This window comes from Panthera onca, chromosome F1, assembly GCF_046562875.1.
Source record: "Panthera onca isolate mPanOnc1 chromosome F1, mPanOnc1 haplotype 2, whole genome shotgun sequence".
In the NCBI taxonomy this organism is placed as follows: domain Eukaryota; kingdom Metazoa; phylum Chordata; class Mammalia; order Carnivora; family Felidae; genus Panthera; species Panthera onca.
In genome coordinates, this window is record NC_138355.1 from 18443218 (window position 1) to 18464417 (window position 21200).

Consider the following 21200-nt stretch of genomic DNA (forward strand, 5'->3'; position numbering starts at 1 on the left):
AGCTCCAAGAGAACAGTCATTTTGTCTATCTACCTCGCACTTGGCACATAGAGAGCAAATAAATGAACCTAAACTTCCCACTTTCAGCTCACCAAACTCTACACCCGAAAAACAAGTAATCCAGTGAAGAAATGGGCAGAAGACATGAATAGACACTTTTCTAAAGAAGACATCCAGATGGCCAACAGGCACATGAAAAGATGCTCAACGTCACTCCTCATCAGGGAAATACAAATCAAAACCACACTGAGATACCACCTCACACTCGTCAGAGTGGCTAAAATGAACAAATCAGGAGACTATAGGTACTGGTGAGGATGTGGCAAAATGGGAACCCTCTTGCACTGCTGGTGAGAATGCAAACTGGTGCAGCCACTCTGGAAAACAGTGTGGAGGTTCCTCAAAAAATTAAAAATAGATCTACCCTATGACCCAGCAATAGCACTGCTAGGAATTTACCCCAGGGATACAGGAGTGCTGATGCATAGGGGCTCTTACACCCCAATGTTTATAGCAGCACTCTCAACAATAGCCAAATTATGGAAAGAGCCTAAATGTCCATCAACTGACGAATGGATAAAGAAGATGTGGTTTATACATATATACAATGGAATCTTGGCAATGAGAAAGAATGAAATCTGGCAGTTTGTAGCAACGTGGATGGAACTGGAGGGTATTATGCTAAGTGAAGTAAGTCAGGCAGAGAAAGACAGATACCATATGTTTTCACTCATATGTAGATCCTGAGAAACTTAACAGAAGACCAGGGGGGAGGGGAAGGGGGAAAAAAAAGTTACATAGAGGGAAGGAGGCGAACCATAAACGACTCTTAAATACTGAGAACTGAGGGTTGATGGGGGGTGGGGGAGAGGGGAAAGTGGGTGATGGGCATTGAAGAGGGCACCTGTTGGGATGAGCACTGGGTGTTGTATGGAAACCAATTTGGCAATAAATTATATATAAAAAAACCTTCCCACTTCCTTGGGTAGTAGAGTTGACTTGCATACAGCAGACCACAAGAAGTATGTTTTAAAATGCATATGTAGATTTCAGGATAATTGTGTTGAATATTTTATGGTTCATAATGAACTCTGGGAGAGGGGAGGGCAATAAAAGTTTAGTCACATTCCCCCAAGCACTGACTGACATATGTGCTGGAATTTTTGCTGCAATACGAAAGCCACTTCCTCTGACATAAGGTCCCTTACACGTCTGGGTCTTGCCACATCCTCTGATATACAGAGTTCGTGATGGCTAGGCTGGCTGGGGCGGTCAGGATTCCAGAAGCTCACACTTAAAGAGGGGTAAGTGGAGGGGTCAGGCGACCAAGAGTGAGCGTACAGGAGGATCGCGGATTCGTCATCCCCCACCCTGATTCTCCGCCTTGGGGCTCCCCTTCTACTGCGACCCGCTTCCTTGCACCACCAAAGCCCAGACGCACTGCACGATCAAACCTTCTCACCCCCAAGCCTTCAGGGGTCACTGAGTCCCACGTCACGTGAGTGGAGACAGGCGCCGGCGCCCACAGGTTCCCGGCAGGTTCAGAGGCAGGAGACCAGGACCCAGAACTGACCCGCCCTTGCTCCGCCCCTCGCTCCGCCCCTTGCTCCGGCCTGCCCCGGCCTCCATCCCACCCGCGCCAGCAGCGGCTCTGTCCTTCGGCCGGCGGCCCGGTTCCGCCCCGCCCCTCGCCGTGCCACGGCCCCGCCCCGCTCAGACTCCGCCTCTGGCCCCGCCCACGCCGCTCGCTTCCCGCCCCTCGCGGCCCCACTTACTCTGCGGCCGGCACCCACACCGCCGGAGCCGGCAAGCTGGTGACTGCCGCTGCTGCGCGTCCTCGTCTTCCCGCGTCACTGCTGCCGCCATGCCTGGAGGTCTCCTTCTTGGGGACGAGGCTCCCAACTTCGAGGCCAATACTACCATCGGCCGTATCCGTTTCCACGACTATCTGGGAGACTCGTAAGTGGCCACCTCGTAGCGTCCTCGGGTTACGCCCGGCCTCGGAGGTGCCTTCCCTATTTCTTCTACCTTCCGTCCTCCCAGCTCAGCCCCCTGCTCGCCGCCCGCCTCCTCCCCGCACCGGTTCCTGCACGTGCCTCTGGCCGAGTGGCTCCTGCCCCGCGTCGGCCGAGCGCTGCTGGGGGCCGGCCCCTCGACCCCATTCCGCCGGCGGCCCCCATGTGGCTGAGCCGGCTGCGCGGCGGGAAAGGGGGAGGGGAACGAAATTGGGTTCCAGAAGGTACGGGCACCCGAGGCCGATGCGGAGGGTTTGTTGCCTGTATCACTCGGTTTGGTAAGGGGTGCAAGGAGCGTGGCCGAGTTGAGGCGGCTGGGGCGAGGGCCGGGCTGCATCAGGGGTCACTTCCCGGGACTTGTGCCCAGGGTCGCACTCCCTCCCTCGGTGCTGGAATTTGCTCCCTGGGGGAAGGTGAGTGTCTAAGGCCAGAGTCTGAGGACACTGCTGTGGGCGGAAGGTTCGGGACGGCCCAGCGCGCCGAGGACTTGCTTGCTGCAGTGGTATTTGCAGGCTTCTCGACACAAAATGTAAAAATTTAAACCACCAGCTGCCAAATAAGTGGCTGAAAGACTTTTTGTCCAGAGCCTCCTCCTGTGGCTGGGATATGATTTGATAACAGCTTTGGGAGGAACCAAGAACATTCTGTATGTAGGTGTGTCCTTCATTCCAGAACTTGCAACACTTGAAGTGAAGGGCTTTCTGAGGTTGCTCAGTTGCAATGGCCTGTTCTTGCCGCGGTAGGCCACTGCAGGCTCCTGGACGCCTGGACCTCCCCGCTTTTGAGACCCTTTTGTTTCCCAGTCGTGTGCCCCTCACTGCTTCCTCCCCCCACTGCTTTGCTTCCAGCACGTGGCCTTGCCGGCGATAGCCAGATCTGGCCTGGCAGTCAGACCATTATGACTGGGAGTAAATTGGTGTTGCCCAGGTTTTACGTTTTACAGCCCCTGAATCAGCAAGCTTTTAAGTTGCTTGGTTTTAATCTGAAACCTCCCAGATATGTGTCATTATATTATGGCTCTGGAGTTCCAGTGGTCCCACCACACTGGTTTTCCCTTTTTTTTTTTTTTTTTAATTATTGAAGTATAGTTGACACACAGTGTTATATTAGTTTCAGGTGTACAATATAGTGATTACACAATTCTATACATTACTCAGTGCCCATCACAGTAAGTAGTCACCGTCTGTCACCATGCATTATAATATTATTGAGTGTTTCCCATGCTGTGCTTTTTATCCCCATGACTAATTTATTTTATAACTGCAGTTTGTACCTCTTAATCCCCTTGATCTATTTCACTCATCCCCCCCACCCCCTCTGGCAGCCACCAGTTCTCTGCATTTATGACTCTGCTCCTGGCTTTTTGTTCATATTTTCTGCACTGTGGTGTTCTGAGGCTTAACAAATCCTCCATGATTTGTGTCCTTATTTTATTTACAGTGTCCAGATATATATGTGTATAGACAGAGAGAGGGAAGTTTATGACATTCATCAATGACTGGACAGGGCTATGCAGAGAACCTGGGAGGGGTTCTTAGCCACTTAGGCCTCCACAGCCCTTTACACTCTCTTAAGTCTATTTTCCAGCTGCCAATTTAAGGGAAAAGCTAAGCTTTGTGAAAGAGAGGACTAGGCTAGAAAAAAGATGAAAAATGGAACATTCAGACCTTAAAGGCAGGGAGAGATATACAGACTGTGTCCAATCTCGTATTAGTATTTCTCCTAAAGTCCATGGGATTTTTAGAGTATGTTCCTTTCCATTCCTATCTACAGTCCTCATCCCCATAGAACAAAATCTTATCAGAACTCTGATTGTATAAAGATAAATATTGACATAAAACATTTATTATAGCAATAATTATAAATGCCGTCACTATTTAAGCTAACCCTACTTTTTTGGGTTTCTTGCTGTTGTTTATTTGCCCCTGGGTCTATCCTGATTTTATTAAAAGTGGTGCCTTCTCAGGGAGCCACCAGTAGGAAGATGAGAAAAATATCTGCATCTACAAACAAAAATATAACAAGTCTGCCTCAGGTCACGCCTGGGATTGTGTTCCCTCCCTACCTTGAAAAGAAGTTTGAGCTCTTTTTATAATTATAATACATGGTTTTGCCTAATGCAATTTCCCCAGGGACTCCGTTCTGTGTGTGATCTCAATTCAGAGGTCAGCTTTTGATCTAGGTGTTTTTTGGAGAAGAAAAAAAATAATAATTTCAAACATTACAGGTATCTGCCCTACCCCTGACAACTGGAAACAACTAAGGGGTTTGGGTGCTTCATTTGGTGAGTTTAATGAGCTTTAGCTCTGTTTCTTTGTGTATATGGTAGAAGCAGCTTCTTTACAGTACATCTTCACCAAACAAAACTTGTTTTCCTGGGGTTTTCTGGGGGTTAGTGAGTGAGGACCCTTCCCTTAAAGGAGGAAACCTTTTGTCTTTTGAAAATGAGGAAGGAAGGAAATGGGATAATGTAATTGAACTCCTCTTAAGAGCACACACAGTTAGGGAGACTTAGAGGGGAATGCAGACCATAGTAAGACATCCTCAGACTTACCCTCTTCCTAGCCATGTGGCACACTGGAGTTTGGCCTCTGAGGGGGACAGGATGTGAAGTGGCTTAAACTGAGTTCCTTAGCATAATTCAGCAAAACCTTTTCGATGCACAATGGAAAGAGTGTGTCTGACGCTTCTAATTCATCAACCCTTTAACAACTCAGGAAGAAATGCCCTGTTTTTCTCTCAACTCTTGGAAACTTTCTCGTAAGTCTCATCTGACCCTTAAGCAGATCCTTTACCATAGAATCAAAGGCCTAGATTTTTTACCCATACCTAGATTATTTATATCACAAGATGTATAGCCTTCTTACTGTCCTTTATAAAAAAGTAAACATACCACAAACCTCCAGAATCTTCAAAATATTACCTCTCTCTTCCCAGTCTTGCCATAGGGCCCTCTATCCTCATTGTAGGAAGGCTTTTCCTTTCCTGAAGCCTTGGGAGTTGAGTGGCAGATGTAGGTGGGAGGGAGGTACCCTTGTCTCTGCTTTGTTCTTTGTGCCTCAGGAAACTTGGCAGATTTTGAGAGGTCAAGCTTGGCATCTAGACTGAGTTGAGTTATTTAGTAGTTTAGGATCCTGGTTTAACACAAGTCCAGCGGGGTGTGGAGAACCCGGTGTTAAATTTTCCTTTTCAGTCAGAAGAGTAGTTCTGTTGCCAAGGAGAAGGAAATGGTATTCCAAAAGTTCTTGGTGACTTTTAGCTGGAAATATGGTTAAAAATCTATATAAAGTTTCATCCTAGGTAATGATGATTTAGATATTCATGTTTACCTAAGAATCTGTAGTTGTCAAAATCTGTGTTGTAGGCAGCCAGTTTTCTTGCCTACTTGGACTAAAGCAAAAAGGAAAAGAAACTGCAAAGGAAGAGACAGGTAAAACTCAAAAGTGCGGTAGCTTCGTCAGGGTGCAGAGATTGGGTGTCCTGCTTGGCAGGCTTGGTAGCTTTACAAAAGTTTTTATATCCACTCACTACAAAGAAGCCAAGTGTCAGCTTTAATTTTACATATAAATAGAGGATAGAAGCCTATTTATTTGAGATTATGTAACCTGTTTATTATTGCAGTCAGGCATTTGGTTGGATTGGGGCATATTGGGACATCCATTATTATAGCCTAGAAAAAAAGTAGAAGTGGGTAAGAAGGGGGGAAAAGGTATTTCAGTAAGCTTGTTGGTTTGAGTAGCACAGATTTTATGAGCTGAAAAAGAGTCAGGGTGGCCCTGTAGTTATTTAAGGAGGCAACACCCTTAAATTACAGTCTCCTAAGACATTTATCATGTGGAATTTCATATGTTTGGTTGAATCGGGCTTTCAACATAGGCTTTTCTGGAAGTCAGAAGATCAAAAAGCATTCCTCGACAAAAATTTAAAAGTAATTGTCCTCATAAGCACTTATTTAAAAAGGAAGTCATTTTTGACATAGGATTTGTGATTTCTCATTCTACATGACGGTGATAATCCCTCCAATAAGCTGTGGCTTCCTTTTCCTTCATCTCAGATGGGGCATTCTCTTCTCGCACCCTCGGGATTTCACCCCCGTGTGTACCACGGAGCTTGGCAGAGCCGCAAAGCTGGCACCCGAATTTGCCAAGAAGAACGTGAAAATGATTGCCCTCTCAGTGGATAGTGTTGAAGACCATCTTGCCTGGAGCAAGGTATAGTACCAATTGGCATGTGCTTTGAGGTTATAAATCAAGGTATAAATTATGTAGAGTAGCTTGGGTTTTTTGAGGTAAAGGTACAAGTAACTTCAAGTTCAGACTTCACCTATTATTTGAAAATCTGACTTAAACTGCACAGTGATCTCTACCTTGCTAAATGCAATGCTCGGTTTTTAGCCCTCGTCTTTCTCGGCCCACTAGCAGCCTTCAACCCACTGGTCGTTGTATATCCTGGAACATTTTCCTCTCATGGCTTCCAGACACCACATCTTGAGCTATTCCTGTTTATGGTCAGAGTGAGCTTCCTCAACCCCAACTCCTAGTTATGCTAAAGTTGCCCTGAATTCATTTATTGGACACCGTCTCTTTTTATCTATACCCTTCCCCGTGGTGAGCTCATCCACTCACATCTAAATGCTGTGATTCCCGAATTTCCATCTCTAGGCCAGACACTGCTGGTTCCCAGCCTGCTACGACCACCGTCAACTCCCATCTCCCCTGGGATGTCCTGTCATCTCACACCTAGTATGTCTGACACTGGCTTCCTTTTCTTAATCCGAGATCTTACTCATCTTAGCTAATGGACACTGCGTTTTCATAGTTGGCCAAAATCTAGGCATCATCCTGAATTCCTCTGGTTTTTCCATATCCACGTCTGGTTCATCAGTAAACTTGTCTGCTCTGCCTTTAAAATGATGCAAAATACTATTTGGAAGACTTTCCTCAGGTAGCTTTGTGGCTTGTGCCCTTCCTGCTTTCAAGTCTTGACTCAAATGCTACCTCATCAAGGCCTTCTTCCATGGCCTCCTTATCTAAAATTATAACTCCCCTCCACGTTCCTTATCCCCCTGTGATTTTTTCTTTAGCATTGTCACCATCTAAAATAAAATGTTCTGCACGTTGCTAGTTTCATTTGTTCATTTGTCCACACCCATCAGGCTCAGCAAGGCAGACTCCTATTTTGTGCTCTGCCAAACAGTGTTTGGCACTCAGTGTATCCTAGGCAGTCAGTCTCTGTGTGTTGAATGCACAAACGGAAGGAATTGTCTACTTTCAACAAACGATTTACTTGGACAACAAACGTGGTGGTCTAAACTTGAGGACATTTTGATGACTTTGCGACGATGTGCCACTAAAAAGTGATGATAGGTAAGCTCTGAAGGATGCTTACAATGTACTAGGCACTCTGTCAAGCACTTGTCATGCAACTGAATAAAAGATGTGGTACTGACTTGTGAGCTGGCCACCTGGGGCTGCAGTCCTTGGCCATTTCCTGCTAGTTAATTTTAAGTGCCCGAGATTAGAAGCATCATATACAGGAGAAAAGAGAAGGGGATTTCTCTTGCTTACGGTGGCATTTTTTTCATCCCTTACATTTGGCTGCGACTGGTAAGTGCATTTCTGCACTATGCTCTCATGTTTGCCAGTGAGAATACTTTTCCTCCCACAGAGTTGGAGGGACTTGCTCAGGGTTGGCCGGCTAGGAAAGGATGGCAGTGCAATTGGAACCTCAAACCAATGCTGTCATTGATACTACATGATAGAGAGTAGGAATTCATCTGATTTAGGCTAGAATAAAGCCAAAGCATGTGGTTCTTTGGTGTTCGTGGATATAACGTAATGCCCATCAGGGAAGTGGCAGTGTTGACCGTTTATTACCGTACAGCAGCCATTGAAACTAGAAACCACCAAAGGAAGAGTTGATTGCCTCTTGTAAAACACCTTTTAAAGTAGCAGCATGCCCAGACTCATTTTAGCCTGTGAGCCTCTGCCTTGAATTTTCAGAATTGTGAGAGCACTGAACAGGAAACAAGTCCCACCTATCAGAAGCAGTGGCCAAACTTTGGCACTCAACTGGTTACATAGGAAACTTCAGGACGCCTCTAGCACAAAGCCTTTTGATTATTATTTAGTTGTGATGAGCTGATGGGGGGCCAGTGACAACAGAAAGGAAGTTAAGATAACAAAATTAAGGAACACGTCAAAATGTGTTGTTACCCGTTTCAAAGTTCACCTGTACCACTTCTGTCCTGTCGCATCTCTGCTGAGAAATTGACAGAGGCTCTATATCCGCCATGACCTCAACCCCTATGTTACTTTTAAGGCTCCACATAATAAACAGACCTTATTCCAACCTTAAATCCTCTCTCCCACTGCTTCCTAAAGCTCTACCCAGCTAAGTTACTCACTCTCTTCTCAGTTATTTATGCTCAGACCTGCCTGCATGTTTCATTAATACTGCTCCTCTTCCCTGTGAAAAATCTCATCCATCCTTCAAGGCCCCAGGTAGAATCTCTCCTGAAGTCTTTCCTAACTCAGGAGACCTATCTGTCAGTGGGGACATTAGTATACTTCAGCATTTACAATCTGCCATGTAAATATTAGAGTCTTGCATTTGCTGCTACTTCACATGGGAATCATCTTAACCAAAGTAGAAGTTTCTTTGAAGGCACGTGCCACGCCTCACTCATCCACATGCACTTGCCCTCGTGCTTACCCCACGGGAAGTGCTATATCATTACTTGATCAAATATGGGAGCTAGATTTTCTTTTTCAAAGGCTTCTAGGGATAGGAAAAGTAGGAATGAATGAGTGAATGAGTGAAGTTTAGTAGGGGAAGAGAGTAGAATGAGGAGGAAAGTACATTATTGTCTTTCAGTTCAGACCTGAAATGCTTTGTTTCCTATGTGGATTTCACCCTAGTGTAAATTTACCTTGGACTTGTCCTTAAAGTATATATTCAACTCTCCATTCTTGGATTTGCTTCAAATTTTATGGGGTTTTTTTTCATTTCTTAATATCTGCTGTATAGTAGCTTAATGTCTGGGTCGGGGTTCTTAGCGGGCAGGGACTAGATCTGTAGAATTATCTTTGCATGTGGCATTACTTTTAGATGTGATGGACTTAATGAACACATTATTTCTGATGGTATTTACTTATTGGGTACTCAGAGGTACCTTAGTTTGGGATCTAACTCTGCAGCATTCAACTTTTAAAGCATTTCTTTCTGCTTTCCGTGGGCAGTAAAATCATGCCAAATTTTAAGAGACCTGGGCATGAAAAGGGTCTGTGGTGATAACCTAAGTACTGTACTGTACTGTTATTTCTGTCAGTGAGTGATTGGGATGAGGAGTGTTCATTCATTCATTTTTTTTTTTTTTTTTTTTACTAAAATCGCTTAGAGAAAATTATGATTGTGTTCCTCTTCCCTATCTCGCAAGATGTTCATTGATTGAATTCAGAGAATGTGCCTGGTTTAGATTTTTTTTTCCCCTTTCACCTGCATTTCAGGATATCAATGCTTACAATGGTCAGGAGCCCACAGAAAAATTACCTTTCCCCATCATTGATGATAAGAATCGGGACCTTGCCATCCTGTTAGGCATGCTGGACCCAGCAGAGAAGGACGAAAAGGGCATGCCTGTGACAGCTCGTGTGGTGAGTTGTAGAAATCCATTAGTTGTCCTCATGACTGGCCAGGCTCCATGTACAGCTGAGTGCTTACACCGACTCGAGGAATAGGGGAATATCTCCAGTTATGAGATAATTAGGGGCAATCTCACTGACCATCCGTACTGCTGAAGCAAAGTAAAATTTTCAGCTAAATTTGATAACTTTTGGAAATGTACATAAAATAAGTAGTTGATCATAAGATATCATCTAGAATTGAGGAATCTTTTCCCCAGCTCTCCTAACAGCCCTCTCTTTTAAAGTGGTGGGCCATAATACCCTTCTTCATAAGGCAACTGTGGCTGGGAATTGCTGTTTGTCCTTACCTACTAGAGAACAGACTTAATCCGTCATCTGCAAAACTATACAACTATTTGAAGACCGGTATCAACTCCCATCAGTATATTTTTTTAAAGGTTTTTAATGTTTATTCATTTTTTGAGAGAGAGACAGAGTGCGAGCGGGGGAGGGGCAGAGAGAGAGGGAGACAGAATATGAAGCAGGCTCCAGGCTCTGAACTGTCATCACAGAACCCGACACAGGGCTTGAACTCGGGAACTGTGAGATCATAACCTGAGCCAAAGTCAGACACTTAACCGACTGAGCCATCCAGGTGTCCCCTACCCCCATTAGTATATTTTTAAGGTAATCATCCCTAGTTAACATAGTACCTTCCTGAGGCCTTTCCTGGATTCAATTTGCATATCAGGTTTTCTTATTGAGACACCCAGAACCAAATAGAATTCCCTTCTAAGTTTAGAAAAATAACATGGAGGGGCGCCTGAGTAGCTCAGTTGGTTAAGCCTCCAACTTCAGCTCAGGTCGTATCTCGCAGTTTGTGAGTTCAAGCCCTGCATCAGGCCCTGTGCTGACAGCTCAGAGCCTGGAGCCTGCTTTAGATTCTGTGTCTCCCTCTCTCTGCCCCTCCCCCACTCACACTCTGTCTCTCTCTCCTTCAAAAATAAATCAACGTTAAAAAAAAAAGAAAAGAAAAGAAAAAGAACCTGGAGAAGAAAATTATCTACACTGAAGCCACCCAGATTAACAGTTTGATGTATCCTTCTAGATGTTTGCTGAGGGCAGGGGTGGGGGCAGGGTTTTGGGTTTTGGTTTTTTCTACACCCTTGAACATTTCTAATAACTAAAGAGCTTTCAAAGAGGCTTTGATATCAAAAACACTTAAAAGAATTATTCCTATTTATGCATCTGTGTGCTTTGCAGGTATTTATCTTTGGTCCTGATAAGAAGCTGAAGCTGTCTATCCTCTACCCAGCAACCACTGGCAGGAACTTTGATGAGATTCTCAGGGTAATTACCTCTCTCCAGCTGACAGCGGAAAAGAGGGTTGCCACCCCCGTTGATTGGAAGGTAAAGACCTTAAAAGGGCAGATACCCAGCTCACCTTCAAGGCCTAAGGGGCCAGTCTCTAAATGGCTATCTTCTGGGTCTTTCTTACTTGGGGCTCTTTTTCTGGCACGCACACACACTGGCAGGACTTTTCCTTATGGCTGAGTTTCAGATTTACTATGAGGCCATTGTCAAGGTCTTCTTTGTATTTTTATATGAAATACAAACTCCCCGTATTGCTTTCTAACTTCCATATCACTTGATCAAATTAATTGGTCAGAATGATTCCTTTTCTTTTTTAAGTTTATTTATTTATTTTGAGGAAGAGCACGAGCAAGGGAGAGGAGAGGCAGAGAGAGAGAGAGAATCCCTTAGCATGGAGCCTGGGGCGGCCCTCAAACTCACGAAGTGTGCGGTCATGACCTGAGCTGAAACCGAGAATCTGACACTTAACCAACTGAGCCACCCAGAATGATTTCTTAATAAAATAAATTTTTTTTAAAAAACCTTTAACCCTTCCCAAAACGAGCAAAATGTTGGCAAAATATTTATAGCAAAACTTAGATTGGCCACTTGAGTCATGGCTATAAAACTATTTGGTGTATGAATGTCTGGAGCATTTCACTTCTCTTAAGCTTCAATTAGCCTTTCAAACCCCATGTAGAATTCTCAGACAGGGATAATATCACAAGGGCATCTTAACATTGCTACCTTTTTAAAATATGCTCACCTGAATACCAGGTTGTGTTGATTTGTTTTTCCTGACAGGCAAATCATTTAAAGTCTGTATCTGTCCATCGAACATGTGTTTATTGAGCCCAGGCAGTGGGCTCTGGGCTACAGCAATGGCGAACAATATAAATATTAATGTAAATAGGAGTCCCTGCCCTCAGAGAGCTTACATGCCAGTGGGCGGAGACAAACAGTACGCAAGTTTACCGTGTTTTAGGTGGCAATAAGTGTGACTGAGAAAAATCAAGCAGAGGTGGAGACAGTGGGAGCATAGGGGTGGGAGAGTAGGTTTTATAATTGGCTGTCAAAGAAGGCCTTTCTCTGAAGGGAACTTTGGGAAGGACATGAAGAAAGCAAGGGACCAAGTCGTGCTTGTTTATGAGGGAGGAAAACCAGCGTGCCTGGAAGAGCAGGAGCAGGAGGTGGGGCAAGGAGGCACGATTCATTCACACCGGGCAGCGGTAAGGACTTAGAATTTAAATTTTAAAGTGTGGTGCCAAGACGTCACTGGGTTTAAAACAAGACCATTTCTTGTTAAGATGGGGACATTGTTCTCTCAGCAAAGTGTCGAAGATCATCCTGTGAAAACAAAATTCCTCAGAGGGGAGAGAGTGGCCAATACTGGGTTATTCTCATGAGCACCTGTAGCTACTTTTCTGAAGCTACTTCTTGGCCTTCAGGCTTCACTGTAAGAGTGAATTTCATTATTCTCAATGTCTTTCAATAGGATGGCGATAGCGTGATGGTTCTTCCAACCATCCCTGAAGATGAAGCCAAAAAAATTTTCCCTAAAGGAGTCTTCACCAAAGAGCTCCCGTCTGGCAAGAAGTACCTCCGTTACACGCCCCAGCCGTAGTCCCCCAAGGAGGTGGTTAGCACAGTGAGCCAGGGGATGCCGGCTGCCAGTCATGTTCTCCTGCACCTGTTCCATAACAACATCCTGGTGTGATCACAGCCAAGGCCTTTAGGTTGCTATACTACTGGCTTATTAAACAAAATGGCACTAAAAATTTCTTGGGATCCTTTCCTCTGTGCCTTCACCAGCATTCTGTTCTGTTCCTGCACCGTAGCACTCTCTGCTGTCTCTGAAATGTAGTCTGTATGTGAGATTCAAGTCTTGGATGTCTACAGGATGTGGGGTCGATGAGGTAGTGTCAGTTGATGGTGGAGAAAGTCTGTTCTGCTCCATCATAGAATGACTGTCAGGTTTTCAGCTGTTCCAATCAAATCCAGTACTTGACGTTCAAATTCCCCTGTAGATATGAGTATATAACCCAAAAACCTGTAGAGATCCAGAAATTCTCCACTCTTCAGGGTTTTGATCGCAGCGGGGGCAACAAACTTTTCAATTCTATACTTTTTCAGTAGATAACTGGAGTGGGATGAGCGGGGGAGGAATCTTTAAATATTTTGCTATAACGAAAATTTTTCGAGAAATTTCTATTAAAAAAGAGAGGCTATAGAAGAGGCTCCACTTGCCTGCCTGCCAGGGAGGTGGACCAGGAGGTGTGAGCGATGCGACAGTGCCATGTGCCTTTCACGCAGAGTATTTCCATATGTCTGTCTGCTCTACACTGATGGGCGCGAGCAAGAGCACAACTTGGGAAGAAAGGAGGAAATGATTGAAAATGTTTTGTTATAGAACTATTCTTGCAGTGAGGGGATGGGGCTGTTTTCTGAGCTTTGCTTTTTGGGGATCAGCAAATAAATTCTTTGTTAAAACTGGATCAGAGAATTCTGTTGTCACGTTTTGAAGTACTAGTTTAGACTCCTGACCCGAAGGGCAGAGCTTCGCTCGCTAGGATCGGCATCAGTACTTTTCTCCAAAGGCAGATACGTGAAATTTCATGTGACGAAAGTGGAGGAGCAGCTGACGAACAAGGAGATTTCACCACATCTCTTGGCCCACTTCGCTCCTTCCTGTTACTTCCCTGGGTCCTTGGGTTTGTGACCCCCCTGCTGTAAAGAGCTCTCCTAACATATTATTTTAATTGGATTTACAAGGCTTAAGAATATGAATCTTGAGGAGAGTAGTACACCTGTGCGTTTCTGGAAAGAATACTAACTACTGTGAACTGATGGTCTCTCAGACTTTTGTTAGGCTGTGCTGATAAGTCCTGGGTTTAGAAAGAAGTGTCCCATACCTAGTATAGTCCCTTGCATGTAGCCCTCCATATTTTTTTATTGAGTAGAATAATGTAAAACATGATGCCTGGTGCCATATGGTAGATGAGTCATTAAGTCTTTAGTTTCCTTGAATTTTCCACATGTAAAATTTGAGTGACACCAAGAAGGTTGGGAAGGTAGTGAAAATTTCAAGTTACCCAATATCCTGAGGAGTCCTGGTCTGAAAGACCCAAGAGGAATGTGTCTTGCTCTTACCTCTTCGAGTCACAATATACTTTGCCCTTAAAGAACCAATACCTGGTCCTCTTATAGGATATCTCCTAACTAGTCCTTGGATCTTCCGTCTCCTGTCACCTTTCCAACTATTCAGTTCCTTGCTGCTCTCTTTTCTTCCCTTGGCTATTTGATGCCTCTTGTCCTTGTCTCTTGGAGTCTGGCTTCAACTTTCTTTCATGGTGACAATCCAGCATCTAAATCTCCAACGTTAATTTTTCAGTTATTCAACACTTGAGTGTTGATCTTTATTGGCGGATGGAACGTGTGCCATTGGATTTGCAAATTCAAAATCAAGTTCATCAACTTCCCCCAATAAATGTATTGCTCCCCTCATCACTCAGGCACCCAAACCCTGGTGTTTTTTTGGCCATCTCTACTCTGTCCACATATATGATGTCAATACAAAGACGCTGAAAAGGTTCAAAGAAAAGGCAGCCAGGTATCCCCAAATGGATTTCTGGCTCTGTCACCATGAAGCCATGAGACTTTGTGAAAAGATTCTTTTCCAGATGTAAAATGTGACATAATACGCATTTCCCGGGTTGAAGTGATCCTAAGTACATCTTCAGTGCCCTAGTGGGCATGGAGAATAGAGTTCCCATCAAGAGTTGCTGCTCTCAATTTTCATGGAAGAACAGAATAAATTGCATTATGTGTTCAAGATTTATTAATTGAAAGTGAATTCACATTTGACAATTGTGATTATGAGAGAAGCGTGAGAAGTCCATGGGACTGCCTTCTCAGTCTTCTAAGATTCTCACAGTGGTAAATCTGTGGCCCCCTGTGTGGTCTTGCCACAAGTCTGATCTCGCCTCTCACCTCCACCCTAAGTGTAGGGATCTGCGTTGAGATACTCAGCAAAGGGGCAGGGAGCCAGAATGGCTGTGTCGTTTACTCCCATTTGGCTCCACCCCTTTGGGGCAATGCGAATTGAGGAACTACAACTTTAATTTTATTTTTTTTTAACTTTTTATTTTTGAGAGACACAGAGAGAGAGCATGAATGGGGGAGGAGCAGAGAGAGGGAGACACAGAATCCGAAACAGGCTCCAGGCTCTGAGCTGTCAGCACAGAGCCCGATGCGGGGCTCAAACCCACAAACTGAGATCATGACCTGAGCTGAAGTTGAACACTTAACCAACTGAGCCACCCGGGCGCCCCTGACAACTTTAATTTTAGCTTAAAGGGTGTATTAACTGGCCAAAAGGTCATTACCACTTTTCTTGGCAGTAACTGGTTCGGAAATGGGCACGTGATTCAATTCTTGAGAATGAGCCACAAACAGGATCATTGGAGTTTCTAGAAGAATTCTATCCTGACAGCAATTGGAGACCTTTTTTTTTCCTTTTTGTCTCACACAAAACATGATTGTTGCTAGCAGCCATCTGACTACCTGTGCACGGGGAACCACAGAATGAGGCTGGTCAACAGCAAAGTGGAGAGAAAAAAAATCTGATCATCATCTTCGCTGAGTCCCTCAACCATGAACCCATCTTACCTCTTGACTGACACTACATAAAATAATACATGTCCTTAGGACATAAGCCTTTTTGAGTTGGGTTTAGGCCAAACGCATCCTAACTGATGTATGTGGGAGGAATTATGTCCTAGTTGCATCAGATATGCTAATGAGCCTCTAAGCAAGACTGTAGAGCAAAGTATCTCAAGTTTCAAATGCACTAAATCCCACAGGAGTGTGAAAATGCAGAGCCCGGGGCCTACCCCCAGGGACTGACTCTGCAGGTGGCCAGCTGGTGTTCATTTGTAACAAGCCATGTGACTGGCGCAGAGCACAGCAGGTACTGCCCTTAACCCAGTATCCACTTACCCCTTACTTTTCACTAAAACCACCCAGATCATTATTAAGGGTGGCAGAGTGAGATGCCAGCCAAAAATTCATCTTAAGGTGAGAGGTTTAGGCACATGACCGTGCTGGCCTGGGATGAGGTCCATTCCTGACTCAAAGGCAAAACCTCGCAAAGAGAAAGCTCCTTGCCCTCCTGGAAAGCAAATAGGATGCCTGGAGGTACAGATGTCACTTTGCCACCCTGGGGATAAGGCACAGGCCGAGGATGAGGAGGCTGCAGCCTAGTCCGTGATAACTTACTTCCTCAACCAGCTGCACCCATCCCTTTCTGCCTATTTCTAGATGTTTTGTTACTATAAGAAAAATGAAGCCTTTAATTAGAGTAAGTCACAGGGATGGAAGGTACAGGGAATATCATCCATGGCGTTAGAGTAGCATCGTGTGGTGACAGATGGTAGCTATGCTTGTGGTGAGCACGGCGTGACGTCTACACTTGTCCATGTTGTGCCCCTGAAACTAATGTAACCATAGTGCATCAACTATAATCAAAAAGAGAAAAAATGAAGCCTCTGTGGTTCAGTCACGGTGGCCGGGTTCCTACGTGTGCAGCCACATCCAGTATTTGCTGACACTCAGGTGATCCTCAGTCCACGCTGAAATACTGTCCTGTTATGGCAGGTGTCCAAAAGGTTCTAATAAATAGGCCTGACTTTTTGTCTTACGTTTTCTTCTTATTCTTACCTCTCTTAGGGTTTTCCCTAGAGTAGAGCATCAAATATCCTTTCGAAATCTTGTTGAAATGAAAAGGCATAATGGATTCTAAATAATAAACAATCAGACCATAACATTCAACTTTATTTGACTTTTAAAAAGAAACTGAAAAGTGATATCAAAGAGTATTATGCAATGCAAGACTATTAACCTCTCCTAAACTTTGCTTTCAGCAACTAAGGTTAGAGAACATAGTCCCATTTTTCAACATATGCTAAATTGGGGAGGGAGGGAATAACTTTTCACTGGAAAATGTTAGGGGGTCATTAACAGCAAATCAAATTATATAAGTTGTATGCTTCAGTCAGTAATACATTAAGTGTACAATGCTTCTGATTACTTGAACTCTCATAAATGGCTCTATTTGGTTTCATTTGGTAGGCCATGAATTATATTATCATCCTGAAGAATTTTGAACATCTCAAGTATAATGCAACTGCTTAAAGTTAGAGCTTTTCCAGCAGCTCAATTGCTTGTGAAATAAATACAGCAGTATTTATTAGCCATTTCAGCAACTTCTGAGTAACCTCCTTGCCAGGTGATCCTTCAGCACGTGAGCCAGGATATTAGCTCAGTCTTTTACCTGACTCCACATATCACCTTAGCACCATTAGTATTCCTTTTTAAAATAGGGTCCAGTTTCCAACTATAAAGGAAAGTCAAAAGCAAAATATTAGACTATGAGCATTTCAGGAAAAAACATGAACTATCAAAATGCAATCAGAAAACTTAACTGAAAATTCACATTTTATTATCTGGAACGTTCCCTCTAAAAGATCTTACATATTAAGGGCTTTGAGAGATCAGTTACGAGTAAATACATATGCATCTCTGTGCTATCAAGCATCATCTTGGAAAGAGATACTACATTAATTCACTAAGAGTAGTCAAACAAAGGTGCACTTCAGGAAAAGAGAAATGTCAGGAGAGTTGAATTCCGGGTAACTCTGTGACTGATTCCCAGGTAACCGGAAACTTTGTCCCTAAATCACAAGGAGAAACTTTTTAAAATAATGGGGCCTGGAAAAGAACAGTGAAAATGAGGAGTCAATGAAGCCAATTACTTGACCCCCCATTAGGTTTCCCATTTATGAAACAGGGTCCTTTCCCATTTGTGAAAGAGGGTCCTTTCCCATTTAGGAAGGCTGCCTAAAAAGAACTGAGTTGCTCTCTTTAAAGGAACCACTAATCACACATTCGGTCAATGCAACTTTCCTTCCCCCAACAAACACTCTGCACACCACTCTGACGGTCATAAATGACAGTGCAGGCCCCGAATTTCTGTTAAAAGGGTCTTAGGAGGACTCCTTGGTTGGAGATGTGGTGGCCCAAGGGTCTTCTCTTGAAGCCGCGCTTACACAGCATACCATTTTCCCTTGGAAAACGTATTTACGTGGGGTGACTTCGCAGCTGGGAGAGAGAGGGTGCTGGAGGCCGCTGAAGCCCATCCTTGGCCCCATTTACTGCTCCCTGGCCCACCTCTGCATTCACCTAGTGCCCCGTCGCCCTGTCAGAACAACATTCTCCTCTACTGTGCAGGGGGCTTGGGCCCAAACGACCTCTGTTAGGGGCCCTGACAGCGACTCCTTGAGTAACTAGGCCTACAGACAGGTCCCCCACTCCCCAGACTTCCCTCCACTCTGTCCTGGCCTGATGTGACCAGCCCTCCCCCCTCCCATTCCAGACATGGACTTCTCAAAATTTTCCAAATTAGCCCTGATTGCTGAGGAGAGTAGGAAAAGATGTCAGGGCAAAACCTAAGTGACCCTCCATAATAAAATGGCCTGAAGTCTTCTATTTTATCTTAAAAATTCATGCAAATTTGTCATCCTACTCCATGTGTGTTTTAATATAAAACATTTTAAAGAATCTAATGGTTAAATGAGTTTCCTCTGTTTAAAAGAGCACCAAGTAAAACTGATACTCTAGGAAGATGCCCTGGATCAGCCTGTGGCTGCACATCCCCCGGGCACAGCACCCACATCCTCAGGGAATACACACTCCACACGGAGAGGCACAGGCCTGTGGATGCTAACATCTAGTTTGTGCGCATGGCATGACCCTCCCCATCTTTAACCCGTAGATCCCTACTACTGAGCTACTGGGAAGGAGGTGCACAGGGGGGAAACTGAGCCAGAGGGTGGGGGCAGCCCAGGGCAAAATCACATCTTGCAGAAACATTCTATCATTTTCATCTTTAAATAATTCAGGTGAGGGACACCTGGGTGGCTCAGTCGGTGAAGTGCCCGACTTTGGCTCAGGTCATGATCTCACAGTTTGTGTGTTCAAACCCTGTGCTGACAGCTCGGAGCCTGGAGCCTGCTTCGGTTTCTGTGTCTCCTTCACTCTCTGTCCCTCCCCCGCTTGCGCTCTCTCTCTCTCGCTCTCTCTCTCTCTCTCTCAAAAATGAATAAACATTCAGGGGCGCCTGGGTGGCTCAGTCGGCTGAGTGTCCGACTTTGGCTCAGGTCGTGATCTCGCGGTTCATGGGTTTGAGCCCCGCATCGGGCTCTGGGCTGACAGCTCAGAGCCTGGATCCTGCTTCGGATTCTGTGTCTCCCTCTCTCTCTGCCCCTCCCCTGCTCACGTTCTGTCTCTCCCTCTCTCTCAAAAATAAATAAATATAAAAATTTTAAAAAAAATTTTTAAATGAATAAACATTCAAAAAATATTTTTAATAATCCAGATGAGTTTTATCCCAATTTTTCTAAATTAATGAGCTGCCACTATGAATCTCTTTTCTTACCACCTACATTTTGCTACTTGGCTTCACAATTGATTCCAGCTATGTGGCTTAATATTCACAGTAAGACAAAATCTAATCCATGTGTCAAGTTTCTTACCTCCTTTTTTCTCTTCCAATTATATTCTCTGTGGGTTGTTCGAAGACCAGTGTTGACTGAACCAATCCAAATACATGCATCAGACAGAAAAACTAAATTAGGAATTTAAGAGTAAAGGTAGCAGAAGAATATTCTGAAATGTCAATTTGCTTTCTCTCAGTAGGTCTCCCTTCCCCCCCTTTCATATGAGCTCTTTACTTTCTTCCCTTTCTTCCCTCAAGGCCGTTTGCTCTTAGGGTCCCCAGAACCTAATGGAAGGGCCGACAAACTCAAATGAGAACAGGGAGGTCACATAAAAGAGGAAGCAGGCCATACCTAAGACAAGAGGGTGAGGTGTGGACTGTGGCAAACTGCACATTATCTGCTTCCCCCACAACCAGCTCTGAATGTTGCTACATACAGGAACGAGGCCCAAGCGTTAGCAGACTTTCTGAGTTTTTCAGGAAAAGCTCAAAATCTGGATTTTTTTTTATGTGAAATTTGTCGATGTTCATCTTTTGCAACTTATTCTAAATTTTTAAAATTTTTTTTAACATTTATTCATTTTTGAGAGTGAGAGAGACAGAGTGTGAGGGGGGCAGGGGCAGAGAGAGTGGGAGACACAGAACCAGAAGCAGGCTCCAGGCTCCAAGCTGTCAGCACAGAGCCCGGCGAGGGGCTCAAACTCATGTACCACGAGATCATGACCCGAGCTGAAGTCAGATGCCCAACCGACGTAGCTACCCAGGCACCCCTGCAACTTATTTTAAATTTTTAAAAGAAAACATATATGTGGGCCCAATCCAGTGCACTGACCTACCATTTATGATTCTCGTTCCAAATTCATCGGGAAATAAAGCATGATATATTACCCTCGGTCTAAAAGTGATTGCAGAGAGCCCGAAGAAAGAGAGAGGCCTACAGGCCCAGGAACAGAGGAGGACCTGTACCCTGCTTCTGGCAGTGCTAAGATCTCTGACTCAAAAGCCCTCGGGGTGCCCCAAGGGGGCTGACGCTAGGCTCTGAGCTCCAAACCCTAGACCCCAGTGCCCCAAGGGTGCTGTGAAAGGCAAACTGAAGACACTGTGAGGGCTAGGGGTAACGACTATCTCAGTGTTAAGCCAGCTTGGACAGGAGAGCTGGGAACACAGAGAACTCCCCCAAATCAAGTGCTGCACGTGACCCAGAACAGGGCCTAGAAAGTAAGCTACAAGAATGCCTGAGGTTGAATTTGCTGCTAGGGCAGAAGTGGAATCACTTATTGAATGTCTGTCTCTCCTCCTCATAAGGGCAGACACCTGGTTTGGCTTGCTCACCACCTAGCGCTTGGCACAGTGCCCAGCACACGATGGGGCTGCGTCTTACAAGAATCGTGCAAATGAGAAATGAGGTATAAAATATTAATAAAATTCACTTTCTGCACGCAGTTTGAAATCATGTAAGCCCCTCCCCCCGAAGTAACAATTCGTGAAGAACTGCATAACCTCTAAGCTAGCAGATCATGCGGGTCAGAAACACCAGGATGGTGCCAATTAGAGAGGCATATTAAGGCTGCCTGGTTCCGAGCTCAGGCAGTTGGGGAAATGAAAACACTGGGCTTGGCAAGGCAGGGATGCCGAGCACTACGTGAAAGATTT

General features: G+C 44.7%; 2 protein-coding genes across 5 annotated transcripts in view; one reads left to right on the forward strand and one right to left on the reverse strand.

The window, feature by feature from the left end:
• Positions 1–1758: 1758 nt before the first annotated feature.
• On the forward strand, positions 1759–13488 carry PRDX6 (peroxiredoxin 6). The gene is made up of 5 exons (XM_060643548.3): positions 1759–1959; positions 6070–6226; positions 9524–9670; positions 10904–11050; positions 12489–13488. The coding sequence occupies exons 1-5, from the start codon at positions 1865–1867 to the stop codon at positions 12615–12617; spliced, it is 675 nt and encodes a 224-aa protein (XP_060499531.1). The 5' UTR covers positions 1759–1864; the 3' UTR covers positions 12618–13488.
• A 3306-nt stretch (positions 13489–16794) lies between these two features.
• Positions 16795–21200, reverse strand: part of SLC9C2 (solute carrier family 9 member C2 (putative)) — an 86837-nt gene continuing 82431 nt past the window's right edge. For 2 of the 4 annotated variants that reach the window (XM_060643543.3, XM_060643546.3), the window contains 2 exons: positions 19585–19676; positions 16795–17387 (listed from right to left, as the gene is read on the reverse strand). In XM_060643543.3, coding sequence (XP_060499526.3) covers positions 17352–17387; positions 19585–19676 — 128 coding nt within the window. In that variant the 3' untranslated portion in view covers positions 16795–17351. Of the gene's footprint in view, positions 17388–17901; positions 19677–21200 lie in introns of those variants that run through there. The other 2 variants (XM_060643544.3, XM_060643542.3) reach the window with 2 other exon arrangements.